This window comes from Sinocyclocheilus anshuiensis, unplaced genomic scaffold (assembly GCF_001515605.1).
Source record: "Sinocyclocheilus anshuiensis isolate Anshui unplaced genomic scaffold, SAMN03320099.WGS_v1.1 scaffold697, whole genome shotgun sequence".
NCBI lineage: Eukaryota > Metazoa > Chordata > Actinopteri > Cypriniformes > Cyprinidae > Sinocyclocheilus > Sinocyclocheilus anshuiensis.
This window is the reverse complement of record NW_015538036.1, coordinates 954,977-969,200: the sequence shown is the minus strand read 5'-3', so window position 1 is coordinate 969,200 and position 14,224 is coordinate 954,977. Positions and strand designations below refer to the sequence as shown.

The 14,224-nt window shown below is 37.4% G+C and overlaps 1 protein-coding gene across 5 annotated transcripts in view; it reads left to right on the top strand.

Annotated features, from left to right (window-relative positions):
- The window catches only part of LOC107680639 (drebrin-like protein), a 40,182-nt gene extending 27,326 nt beyond the window's left edge, over positions 1–12,856 (top strand). The window contains exons 4-16 of one of the 5 annotated variants that reach the window (XM_016476649.1): positions 944–1,018; positions 5,386–5,523; positions 5,715–5,792; positions 6,480–6,631; positions 6,719–6,773; positions 6,921–6,995; positions 8,027–8,132; positions 8,235–8,714; positions 8,807–9,181; positions 9,271–9,351; positions 11,607–11,719; positions 11,814–11,865; positions 11,938–12,856. In XM_016476649.1, the coding sequence (XP_016332135.1) occupies positions 944–1,018; positions 5,386–5,523; positions 5,715–5,792; positions 6,480–6,631; positions 6,719–6,773; positions 6,921–6,995; positions 8,027–8,132; positions 8,235–8,714; positions 8,807–9,181; positions 9,271–9,351; positions 11,607–11,719; positions 11,814–11,865; positions 11,938–12,074 (1,917 nt within the window). In that variant the 3' untranslated portion in view covers positions 12,075–12,856. Of the gene's footprint in view, positions 1–943; positions 1,019–5,385; positions 5,524–5,714; positions 5,793–6,479; positions 6,632–6,718; positions 6,774–6,914; positions 6,996–8,026; positions 8,133–8,234; positions 8,715–8,806; positions 9,182–9,270; positions 9,352–11,606; positions 11,720–11,813; positions 11,866–11,937 lie in introns of all 5 variants that reach the window. The other 4 variants (XM_016476665.1, XM_016476658.1, XM_016476641.1 and 1 more) reach the window with 4 other exon arrangements.
- Positions 12,857–14,224: the final 1,368 nt, after the last annotated feature.

Sequence of the window (14,224 nt, the reverse complement as noted above, 5' to 3'; positions counted from 1 at the left end):
TACCTGAAAAACTAAAAAGCAATTTATTTAATTCGAAGGCCTGTCGTTATTTTTTATTTGTGCTATCATTATTAATTTCTTTATTTGTTCTTATTTTATTACTGACTGCTTACTTGTCATTTTTTATTCAATTCAAAGTTTGAAATCAAGCTATCCTGTGCTGCTGCACCAAAATTACCCCACTGTAAAATAAAAAAAACACTGAGTGAGCAAAAATAAGATAGCTAGTTATAATGGTAATTAAATAATGTTTACATATGTATAAAAGCCTACATTAAAATCTGTCATATAAATTGGTCTCTTCATTAGAAATTAGCCTACTGATTGCCACCATTGTATTAAAAATATCTGTATGACATTATATTCTGCAGTTCTTCCCTGTTGTACCGAATATCTATACTTTTCAAATTATCATATCGAAGTTAGAAATTCAAATATTGTGACAATTTATTTTGTAGTGTGCCACAAGTTTGTTAAAATTTCCAAAGGGTGCCGCGACTAAAAAAAGGTTGGGAAACACTGGTCTAGATGCACCAGAAGAGTACTTTGTTACAGGTTTTAATTCCTTGTATTTCATTTTGGATTTTTCTGAAAGAAATTAATACTTTTATTCAGTAATGATGCATCAAATTGATCAATAGTGACAGTAAAGGCTTTTATAACATTACAAAAAAACAAATCTATTTCAAATTAATGTTATTTTAAACTTTCGATTTATCAAAGAATCCTGGACAAGTATCATGGTTTCCATAAAAATATTAAGCAGCACATCTGTTTTCAACATTGATAATAATATTACTGTCTTGATGATATTTAAAGGTGTCATTATAATATGTCTTATAACATTATATTTTGTTTATTTGAAAGCTTAAGTCTCACACATATAATGGTACTGCCCTTTCTCTTCACGTCTCACATAATCTCTTCTGTCTACATCAAACAGGTTGGTAATGATGTGGATGAGCACCGCAGAACTGAATGTGCCAGCCATGTCCCTGCCATCAAGACCTTCTTCAAGGTAAAAAAATGACTAGCCGTTCGTGTCTCGTCTGCTTTCACATAACAGAGTTCCTGAACAAAATGTATTTAATCACAGCACTATAATCAGCAGGTTACTTTACTTGTTTGCATGATTGTTCTGACATCTTTTATAGATCAAACTCTTTAAATTTGAGTAATTTTAATGCATTCCATAATACAAGGTATTTTAATAGTGTGCTGGTTTAAACCTTCATTAATCATGTAGTATATGTATACTGCTGCAGCTACATTTGGAAGCGTTCAGATATGGAGTGAGTAAAATAATGTGTTTCTCTCCCACGCAGATATTTGTCTAATTCTCATATACATGTACTTCCTGTGTTTGTATGGCTACAGAATGTTCTGCATCCTTTCTGTAAGGCATCTACGCTCTCTCTCTTCATGTCTCTGTGAAGGAACATCACTTAAAGCTGTATGGAAGACATAAAGAGAATGAATCTTCATCATAAACATACATTTATCTTTCTTACATTACAATTGGTACTTTATTTGAACACAAACTTAACCATTGTATAGGCACACTCTCCCAAAAATGTGCACATATACATGCAATTCATTTTATTATTTCGGTTATTTATTAAGTCCACATTTCATCCTGCATTGGCCTCTGTTTTGTACATAAAAATCCAAATGATCAGTCAGGTTGAGTTGAGTGCAGTGTTTTTAACCAGGATTTTCTTAACTCAAAATGCTCTACCAAATGGTGAGGAGTCATTAAAAAGTTAAGGGAAAAATGTTTTGTGTCTATTTGAATGAATGGGTGGAGTATGTAAAAAAGGCTCTCACGCACAATTCTGAAACAAGACGGCCTTCTAATATGTGTACAAATACACTCCTCTGTTATATTCTGAGATTTTCCTCTTGTAAATGGTTTCCTTCCTTTGCTAGTATCTGTGAAGTGATGGCTAGCAGCTTGGTGCCAGCTCTTATTGTAGTAAACTCTTCCTCTTGTGTCATGCGCTATTGTTCTCCTGAGCAGCCGAGCAGTGCCACTGACAGGCACCACACAGACTGACTGAGAAGAGCAAACATTAAAGAGAGAGAGAGAGAAATTCCCAAGGAACGGACAAGGTTAAAGGTGTTCATTATAGAAAATATAGAGGTATATCTTGTGATATGCATGTCTCTTGAAGCTGTCTTTAGATTTATTTACTCCACCAGCAAGGCGATGTTGCTTTAACATTGCCATATTTTTCAGATGGTTGTATGAGATCTTCAAACATAGTTAATGTCTGGGACATTTTTAATGCCTTATAAAGACATTGCCCAGTCAGTTCCAGAGGCATGCCAAAAATGCTGTTTATTCAATTCTCAGTGTTTCTCTCTCTCATTTGAGATCGACAACCTTTATGACCTTGTATTGTGTCGTTCATCCACAATGTGTGTTTGTGCGTGATAAATGTCAGCACGAGTGGGTTACAACATGTCTTTTATTATATTTCCATTCGGATTTAAATCTTGTTGGGTTATTTTTGTGTTGATTGATGGTTGTTCAAGCAGATTAACTTTTTGTTAGGTTACATAAGGTCAGGAATGAAGTTTTATAGCGTGGGAGAGGCTGAGCCTCCAAACCAACTAGAGCACACAGTGTATGGGACGGGACCCCGGCATAGCCATAAAATCAGACAGCCAGAGACAAGCTGTCAGAGGCATTCACAGCGTTCTGTCTCAACATTCCTCTAAATTAATGATAACCCTTTCTAAATTTGGATTGAGGGATCTGCAAAATCTCCAGCTAGACGCAGAGTGTGACAAAGCCATAGTCTGTGACTTAATGTGCAAATGTCCTTTAGTATCTTTTAATTATGCTGGCAGATATTTTTTAATGATTACTAAAAGGGACATGCCGTTCAAACATGTACTTTCTCATTGTGTGGACAAAACACTGAAAAATTCTACAAAATATAGTTTTTATGTTCCACTAAAGAAAGTAAGTCATACAGGTTTAAATGACGTGAGGGTGAGTAAATGATGACAGAATATTCATTTTGGGTGAATTATCCCTTTTGGTAATCATTAAAAGCAACAACACCCAGTTTGTGTTTTCTTGGTCTCTAGTCCAGGCCTAGTCTCCAAAGACATTCAGTCATGGGGAACTGAACCGAATCCAGGCTCATTTATTATAATGTATGTGTTGACTTCTGAGATGTATCAGTAACAAGATGAGAAACAATGAAGTCTAAATCCCTCCAGTTACTCCTCCCTGCTTTCTCCATTTATCACTCACACTTTTTATTGTCTCTTCGTGACGAGTCTGTGCTAGTAAGGCCTGTCATGTGTGCAGAATGACTAGTCAGCTCTTTAGAGCTTCCAAAAAAAAATGTTTTTGTAAAAATTTGTGAGTGAGCCATCAAGGTAGATGTTTAATATGCATTAGTTATCAATGATGACCATTAATCACAAAAGTTTCACAGTGGTTTATGAATCACACAAATCATGACTAAAATCAAAAATTTGATTATGAATAAAACAAATCAAGATAAATGATTCTAATAAGGCTAGTGATTCCCAACCAGGGGTGCATGGTAAATATCAACAGATTTTTTATATTTTTTTGCTTTGATAAAATAAATTTAAATAAATAGATACATTTGGGGTTGTTTTGGATGTTTTTTGTTTTGAAAGAAATCTCTAATGTTTGCCAAGGCTGCATTAATTTGATAATTTGATAATAATAACATTGTGAAATATTGTTACCATTTCAAATAAATGTTTTGAAATGTAATTTATTCCTGTTATAACATTACTCCAGGCTTCAGTGTCACATGATCCTTTAGAAATCATTCTAATATGCTGATTTGCTGCTCAAGAAACATTTATTATTATTATCGATGTTGAAAACAGTTGTGCTGTTTAAATATTTTTGTGTTAACGGTGATACATTTTTTTCAGGATTCTTTAATAAATAGAAAGTTCAAAAGAACAGCATTTATTTGAAATAGAAATCTTTTGTAATATTATGTGTTTACTGACACTTTTGATCAATTTAATGCATCTTTAATGAAACAATATTAATTTCTGACCCCAAACTCTTGAAACATCATGTGAGCATTTTTTTCAGTGTGATCTGAGATGAGATGTCAGTATAGTTTGACAGTGAGCTGCAGGCGTGAGGTGTGTATGGGAGAGCGTCTGTCCTCAGTGCTGTTAATACTGTCATCGCCGCTGAAGCCCTGGGCTAACTACATGTCAAGGGGCTCATCTAAAGCAAGTAATAGCAGGGAATTAAGTCATTTAACTCCTCCCAAGCTGAAAAAGGGATCGAAGAGATAAAAGAAGGGAGGAGAAAGTTAGCTCAATTTTAACCAAGTGTTCTGTAGATAAAGTCTTTCCAGTCACAGAATAAGCACTGAGTAAACAAATTGGTCCTGACATGTTCAAGTTCCTGTGCGTTTCAGAGAAATGTGGAAAGAGGGCTGAATGTAGCAGTATGGTAATCCATTGAAAAGCTGTGGGGTTTTTTGCGTTGGAGCCCAATCTGGCACTCACGAGGCCCTCTGGCACAATGTCTCAGTTTCATTGCTCTTCTACTCCCTTCTCTCCCACAAACCAGATCACTATATCTTACACTACACTGTGATCTGAGGTGTTTTGTTGAGCAGTGGTATCCTGAAATACCACTGGTATCCTGAAATATAAATCCTCAGTGGATCTTCAGCTGATTGACCCCAGAGCTGTAGATGGAAGCTGATGACAGGAAAATGCCTTCTAAGGGAAAATGTAGCATGCAGACAAGCTTATACATTCTTACATCCTGCCTCTGATGTACAACAGAAAATAATTCAGACCCCTAGCCTGTTCTCTTATTTGCCATTACAGCTCCTTCACTGAAATTTAGTTCTCTCTTTTTTTTGTTGTAATTAATAATTCATTATTTTAATAAATAATGTGTATATTTACAGTTGTTTAAACAGAATAAATACTGCAAAAATGGTTTTGGTTTTGCTGCTCAATTTTTGAAAAAGTTGCAGTTACAGCAAGGCACTTAATACATATTAACAGCACAAAAATATTGAATTTACATAGTAAATACAACACATTACAAAATATGAGACTAGTGTGAATCACTTTCTAACCTTGTTTATTCCAACTTTTTTCCAGTACAAAGCCTGTATCGTCTACATTTTGTCCGTAAAAAATTATTTATTTATTGTCTACATAGACACCACAAAAAGTCAAAATGTTTAGCATAATATTATCAGAATATTATGCTTAGTCTAAATGCAATAAAACAATAGATGCATTGAGAAACAAACTTATCTAACATTGCTTTGTTGAAAAATGTGTTCAGCTTCTACAATGTTGTCAGTATTTTTCAATCTCTTGATGTTTGTGTCACTACAGGAAGCTCAAGTATTTATTCCAGCCTCACAGCAAGATGAGGTGATGGAGGAGCTGATTATGGCTGCCTTTGCAAAGATTCGACCACCAGTGGAGAGGCTGAGGAGACCCTCAAGGACGACAGATAAGGAGGAGACTGTGGTAAGTTACCACAAAAACAAAAACAAAAAAAACAGACTTGGCTGTGCACAAGGGCTTCCTTCATTATAACAGAAGAAGCCTGTTTCTCACTATAATTTATTGATATACATAGGGGAAGTGGTCTAATTGTCTCTCACTGATGTTTTGGGTCATTTTGGGTCTTTTGTTGCATTTCTGTGATACACCCACAGGGTACAAACTACAAGAAGACAAATGCTGCCATGGAGATGAGACGGATTAACAGAGACTCCTTCTGGGCACGAGCAGAGGTACAGCTGAACTGTGTTTACAGCTGGATTTTCACTTAACAGCCTGTGTGTTCCACAAAATGCTGCAGAAAAATTCTAAATAACTTGCCAGCCACGTAAGAGATAATGTACAATCAACCAGCCATTATGCAAAAATATTAGATTAAATATTCAGTGTTTGCAATTGACCAGAATCAAAGTACTTTATACCAGTTACAGCCCATGTTCCGAAGTTAAATAAACTTCAACGGATTTCCCCTGCTCAGGGAGTAGGGTGCAAAGAACACTGTGTTATCATATTGATCGGAACACAGTTCATGCACGTAGCTCACTTCTAACGAGCTGGTTATCTGAATCGGGTGTGCTAACTAAGCGAGACATGCAAAATACATGCGCGAGGACTGGAATTGGGAACTGCTGGGCTGAGAAAACTTTAAAAGTACTACAATACCAGGAAGGAATATCGGGTTGTTGATTCTCTGCCATTCTCGCTCTGTCTGCACAGCGTGTGTGAACACACTGATGAGCTTAACTTAATGCTTGCTATCGGGATGTGAAGGGACTTTCAACCAGCATAACAAAAAAATGTTTCTGAAGACAATCACCTATTGCACCTTTAATTATTATAAACCTCTTGTTCAGACTCCAATTATTAAAAGTGCTATTCAGATGTATAATATGATTTGTGTGATATGATATATGTTTTAGCGTGAGGAGGAGAAGAGAAAAGAGGAAGAACGTCGGAGGGCTTTAGAAGAGCGACGGCGCTGGGAGAGAGAACGAGTTTTACAGGAAAAAAAAGAGGCTGAAGAGAGAGACAGAAAGATGAACGAAAAGCTACAGATGATTGAAGAACAAAGGTTTGTAACAACCACCTGATAAAACCCACTTCTGTCTGAAGATGAATTAACTATTTCAGCTTTAACTTCCTGTTGGTTTTTTCACAGGAGGATCCAGGTTCAGCTTGAGGAAGAGACTAGAAAAGAGGAGAAAATGAGATGGGTGAGTTTGTTATTGAGTGTATTCCGTTTCTTTTACTCGGAAGTTGTAAGCTTTTTAACATGTTGATGAACCTGCGTATGGGTAAATGATAGTATAGAGTCATAACCTGTAATGATGTTGGGTTCTTTGTGCAATTGACAGAAGCAGCAGCAGCAGCAGAGAGAGCATGAGGAGGACATGAGGACCCAGCTCAGACGCAGCGAGTCTATTGAGAAAGCAGCAGTGAGTTTTCCCCCTATTTTGTGAATAATCCAGATTCAGCTAGTACAACCCAAAGTCCGTACACTTAAAGGGATAGTTCACCCAAAAATGAAAATTCTATGATTAATTACTCACCTTCATGTCATTCCAAACCTGTAAAACCTTCGTTCATTTTTGAAACACAAATTAAGGTATTTTTGATTAAATCTGAGAGATTTCTGACCCTGCATAGACAGCAATGCAACTGACACATTCAAGGCCCAAAAAGGTAGTAAGGACATTGTTAAACTAGTCAATGTGACATCAGTGATTCAATCGTAGTTTTATGAAGCCATGAGAATACTTTTTGTGCGCAAAGAAAACAAAAAGAATGACTTTATTCAACAATTTCTTCTCAAGAGTACCACAATGCATGTGTGTGCATTCCTCTGCTTGTAAACAAGGCGCAGCGCATTCGGGTTCTACGTCAGAACGCTGGCTCCTGCATCAGCTGCATCACACGCATACATTGTGGTACTCTCATGAATACGCTTTTTGTTTTCTTTGCGCACAAATAGTATTCCCATAGCTTCATAACATTACGGTTGAACCACTGATGTCTGGACGGTCAGAAAGCTCGGTTTTCATCAAAAATGTCTTAATTTGTGTTCCAAAGATGAACGTGGGTCTTACGGTTTGGAACAATATGAGGGTGAGTATTTAATGACAGAATTTTCATTTTTGGGTGAGCTATCCCTTTAACTTGCATGAAGAATAAATATGGTTTAATGCCGAATACGTGCTTTGTGCTTTGAATTACTGGCTTCTGAAAGCATGAAACCAATTCAACTTGTTACATGTTTTTCTTCATGATAGTAATAGTTGAAAAATACCTGTGTAGTGCATGGTAATATCAAGAAATTTCAGTGTTTGATTATGAGAGTTTTGTTTACTTTTGTGTCCATTGTGAAATCGGTGTCCTTCAGCAAAACCAGGCCCCTTCATATCTATTAGTTTATCAACGTGGACACATTTTTGCGGCGTTAAATAATGCTTCTTCATTTGGCCTGTAGGAGGCAGCAGCTCTTGTTTCCCAGCGCACCATCAATCCTAGGGAGTTTTTCAGACAGTTATCAGCATCCTCACAAAATTCTTCAAGCCCTGCATCACCGCGCTCAGGTAAACATGGTCTTCAGAACCCCTTTAAAACTTCATCAGCTAACAGTGTTCATTTTAATCATTTGAGGTTTGTTTGACTTACGTTTATGTTTTGGTTCTCAGGCAAATCTCCATTCCGTCGCTACCAACGTAGTTTGACTGATACAGCCTTTATCTTTGAAAGGGCCAATTCCACTTCTGGTCCCACATCCCCTCTCAGTCCATCTGCAAGGTCTCCATTCTCACACACCCAATCCATGTCCTCCAAATGTCCAACGTCCCCACTTAGTCCACCATACCAGACAATCCCCTCTGTACAGCACCCTCAAACATCTCCTCCCACATCACCCCCTCCATGCTCTGTCCCACCTGAGTCACCTCCACCCAGTCTGCCTGTCTCCAGACCCCCTCCACCCCAGTCATCACCACCTAACGGGCCACCTCCTCAAGCCCCAGTTCACGATTCAGCTTCTCCTGCATCTCCAAAGCTGCTGGACAGTCATGATAAATCAGAGTCTAGCAACTATGACAGCAGTGAAGAGCTCGCTGTCGCAACAGAACGTCCTCCAGCTTCACTCTCTGATAACACACGGCACACTATGGGTAAGTTAACTTAGGTTTCTGTAACAACAGTAAAAGGTCTAAGTGGTCTTATAGATTGACGATTTATTCTCTTAACAATTTCTTCTCTCCAGAGGTTGTAACCAGCTCTCGAATCCTTTGTGAACCAAAGCCAGAAGTGGACTTCACTGCCAAGTCTGTGCTTGTCGAAGAAGAAGAAGAAGAAGAGGTAGAGGAACCAGAGGAACCTTCAGCCATGTCAGCTCCACCTTCAGATACAAAGATCACTACAAACTATGAAGAAGCAGTGAAGACTGTCATCAGCCCCCTGATGGAGGTTGAGGAGCAAGAGGAACCAGAGTCAGAGTCTGAGGATGAACCAGAAGAGCAGCCTGCTGCAGAATCGGAGGAATTCCAGCCAAATGTGGATCATGTAGCATCTGAGGAGCCCAGAAATGTGGTAGCGATCTCAGATGATGAAGTTGATGAAGACCTACCAGAGAACCAAGGTGATGGAAACACAGATGTAATGTGAAGAAATGCAGAATGTTTCTATGGTTAGGATGTCATTGACATGTTTCTCATGCTGTGTGTCCAGAGTTGTGTGTGAACGCATCAGAGTATGATGTGATGACTGAAGAAGATGAATCTGAATGTGGCAGACCAATGAATGGTACAGGTAATAAGCTAATTAGTAGAGATGTAACAATTCACTCAACTCACGAGTCGATTCGATTCGATTCATGATTTTGATTTCACGATTCGATTCATGATGTTTTTTTTTTTTTTTACAAAATTAGATTTAAGACAAATTATAAATTAAATGTGTCCTTTTATTATTGCTTGGACAAAATGCTGCACGTTTCTTTGTGAAATTGAAATATAACACTATAATATATACTAATATAACACTTACATATTATTGCTCTTTTGTTGGTTTTGATTGCTTCTATTGTCCTCATTTGTAAGTCTCTATATTATCGCTTTGGATAAAAGCATCTGCTAAATAACAAAATTTAAATATAATGTAAATGTAAATAACAAAACTAAATTGAAATTTTAAAACAAATCAAATAAATAACTAACACAAATAAAATAAATCTCTTCATATAAACAAAATAAGGCTTTGTCTGTGCTCTTTCCATTTAAAATGAGAGGCAACCACTGCATTTTAATCATGATCCAAACAAAGATGCTGCATACATGCAACATGAGCAGTTTTTAATCTAAATTACATTGTATAATTTCGAAATTTAAAGCAAAAACAGAATGGTTTGACTTCAGTTTTGTGAAACTACATAAAAAATATTGGCATGAAACAGAAACAGCAGATGAGCTGAATGAGACGCAGATTCACTCTGTGCCAGCAGGTGGCGCTTAAAGCGTTTTATTGGTTTCCGCTGTAAACAAAGCAGCTGCTGCACTTATGAACTTTAATATGCATTATACAGAGGCAAGATGAAAATAAAAAATACCATCTAAACTTTTCTAAAGACAGTAAGTTCCCCTCAGTCATACATTCATATAAACTCCTACCCTCGTGATTTGTTTAGCATCTCAACCGTTTTGAATCGTCACATATTTGAATCGATTTTCAACAGGCTCGCGGTTAATCGATACATCCCTTTAGACTTTCAAGTCATTCTGAACACAACAGACTCAGAAACATGTGGCTCATTTCTTGGAGGAACAAAAAAAAAAAAAGCTCAGCTTTTGATTTGGTTAATCACAATGTACTCAACTCTCATTTAAAAAATTATATTGGCCTACGAGGCACTACTTTAGAATTGTTCCGGTCCTTTTTAACAAACCGAAAGATCTCTGTATGTATTGGACAAAACACTTCCTCCACTGCCCCTCTGTCTTGTGGTGTTCCTCAGGGCTCCATTCTGGCGCCGACTCTTTTTATGTTATATATACTACCTTTGGGTTTGATTTTTAAGAAATATGGAATTTCTTTCTATTTATATGCTGTTGATCTTCAGTTGTATCTTTCTTTTAAACCTCATGGAGATAATGCACTAGGAGATCTGTATGTATGTATCCAGGAACTAAAAATATGGCTTACAAAAAAATGTCTGATGTTAAATGAAGGTAAAACAGAAGTAATTTTGTTTGGACCCAGCAATGCTTTTAATGCTAGTAATTATAACCTTGGTCATTTGGCCCAATGGGTTACTCCATGTGCAAAAAACCTAGGTTTTTGGTTTGACTCGGGCCTAAAGTTTGACAAACAGATTAATGGTGTAGTTAAGTAATTTTTTTTTTCATCTTCGTCGCCTGGCTAAAGTGAAATCGTTTTTATCAACAAAGAAGTTTGAAAAAGTAATTCATGCATTTGTCATTTCTCGTTTGGACTATTGTAATTCACTTTATTATGGGATTAACTGCTCATCTATGGAGCATGTACAATTGGTCCAAAATGCAGCAGCCAGGCTCCTGACTGGAACTCGTAAATTTCAGCACATCTCTCCTATCTTGATTTTATTGCAGTGGTTGTCTGTAAAATTGAGAGTTGAATTTAAAATATTAAATTTGGTTTTTAAATCGCTCAATAATCTTGCACCGGTTTATCTCACGGAGTTGTTGCTTTCACAAAACCAGTGAGATTGCTTAGGTCAGAGCATTTAAAAATGCTATCCGTGCCTAGGTCCAGACTGAAACACTGTAGTGATCGAGCTTTTGCTGTTGCCGGGCCAACTCTTTGGAACAATCTGAAAATCTGAATTTGTGTGTGATTTTCTGTAAGATCTGTCAACTCCGACTGCCCAAAATCTGCAGCCTGGATCTGACTCTCAGGAATTGGTGTCAAATCATCTAGACTGCAGATCTGGGCAAAAGTTGTGCAGTGTATTCCAGCCTGAAGTTATCTAGTTTTGTTGTCTCGTGTGATGAATACATATAAATGATGAACACCTTGCTTTGTTTTTTAAGTAGAGGATGTTGATATATCTGAGCACAGCACTTCTGAGCGCTACTGTTACACGGTTAATCGTGTGGAGGAAGATGATGAAATCCAAATAGAGACGGTGACCGAGAATGGCAAAGTACATAGTACACTAGTCATCATGACTCATCATTAATATTATTGTGATAAAAGAAGATAAAAGTACTAAAACATGTTGTTCCTTCTTATTCTAGTCATCACCAGAAAGACTGCTGCGTGTGAGAGCATTATATGACTACCAAGCAGGTTAGTGTTGCTTGCTTCTACAGCAGTTATTGTTAATTAAGATATCATTGAAAACATCTCTGTACTCCACAGAGGATGACACTGAGCTCTCTTTTGAACCTGGTGACATCATCAGTGATGTGGAGACAATCGACAAAGCGTGGTGGAGAGGTTCCAGCAAAGATGGGCGCCAGGGTCTCTTTCCTGCCAACTATGTAGAGACCATATAGCATCTTTTCCTTTAAAGATGGTTCCTCTTCCCCATTTTCGTTTTACCAATTCTCAGGAACTAAGAACCACGAAACCTGGTCTATGAGGATGTACCATGTACTCTGAGACTGAGTCACAGGAAAAGGGTTGTAAGTGAAGCGTTCACAGGCACAACTTAGCCAACGATTCCTTTTGTTCCAAAACAAGCAGCCAAAGTCGACAATTGAGACTTTAGTGATCATCAACTGCAAGACTGGATCTCAGAAACTGAAATACTTAAGTACAATTTCTGTTACGACTGTACACAAATTATGATCATTTTATTTACACATTACATCATTTATTATTTACATACCTTTGTTACTGTTATCATTACCAAATGATACCAAAGGTGGTGGACAGGTGTCTACTGGAGAACAGATTTCAGTTTCAGCTGAAGCCTTGTTACATATAAATCCAATTTACGCAGTCACGTCAATTGGTCCTGAGTATAGAGACTTTTTTCAGAACTTGTACTGTGTTATAGTACCAATAAAATAGAAATAGTTGTAACATGCCAGTTTTTTTAAAACAGAGACATGTTTACAGCATTCTGATTGGCACCTGTCAATACCTGCATACAGTAGGTGTGCAGATGCTACAAAAGTTGTCATTGCCAAGACCAAATGATTTGATCATAGTAGACCCCTAAGAAATTGGGATTCATCAACAGAAAATAGCCTAGCGGAGGGAATAAAACATACAGTGCCTTGCGGAAGTATTCATACCCCTTCATTTTTTTCACGTTTTGTTATGTTGATGCCTTATGTTGAACTGCTTTAAATTACTTTTTTCCTCATCAATCTACACTCCATACACCATAATGGTAAAGCAAAAACAGGTTTTTAACATCTTTGCAAATTTAATAAAAATAAAAAACTTAAATGATTCTATTGAATAAGTATTCATACCCTTATCTGGGACAATTGAAATTTAGCTCAGGAGCATTCATATTGCTTGTAGATGTTACTACACTTAGTAGTTAACCCTGTGGCAAATTCAATTGAATGGATATGATTTGGAAAGGCACACGCGTCTTAGTAAAAGGTCTAACAGCTGATAATGCATATCAGAGCAAAAACCAAGCCCTGAGGTCAAAAGACCTGCCTGTAGAGCTCAGAAACAGGTTTGTGTCAAGCCACACATCTGGGCAAGAGTTCAGAAAAATTCTGCTGCATTGAAGGGTCACAGAAGCATGTAGTCTCCGTTACTCTTAATGGAAGAAGTTTGAAACAACCAGGACTCTTCCTAGAGCTGGCTTCCTGGCCAAACTGAGCAATTGATGGAGAAGGGCTTTGGTTAGTGTGGTGACCAAGAACCTGATGGTCACTCTAGTTGAGCTCCATGATCATATGTGGAGATAGGAGAAACCTACAGAAGGACAAACACCACTGCAAAACTCCACCGATCTGTGCTTTATGCCGGTGTGGCCAAATTCAATCCTCTCTTCAGCGAAGACACATGAAAACACTTGGAATTTGCAAAAAAGCTACTAAAGGACCCTCAGACTGTGAGAAACAAGATTCTCTGGTCTGATGAACCTCAATTCCAGCATCATGTTTGAAGGAAACCAGCTCTGCTCATCACCTGCAGATTAGCATCCCAAAAATAAAGTGTGCTGGTAGCAGCCTCATGCTGAGGAACTCGTCAGAGTAGATGAAAAGCTCAATGCACCAAAATATTGAGATAGCCTTAATGAAAACCCAGTCCAGAGCATTCAGAACCTCAAACTGGGCAAAAGGTTCACCTTCTAACAGGACAATGACCCTAAGCACAGCAAGAGTGGCTTGCATAAGTATGAATACTTATGCAATGTACTTATTTCAGTTTTTTTTTATTATAAATTTACTAAGTTGTGACAATTCTGTATTTGCTTTGTCAATATGGTGTATAGAGTGTAGACTGATGTGGAAAAAAGGTAATTTAAAGCAGTTTAACAAGGCAGCAACATAAAACGTGAAAAAAAGAAGAGGTATGGATACTTTCGCAGGGCACTGTATCTAGTGGGTCCTGCTTTTCCAACCTTTGAAAAAGGTGCTTCTCTTATACTTGTTTTGGTTTTTTAAAGCCCTTTCTATTATGGGAAGCCAATGCTAATTAAATGGTTAAAAATGTTGTGTTATATTACAAG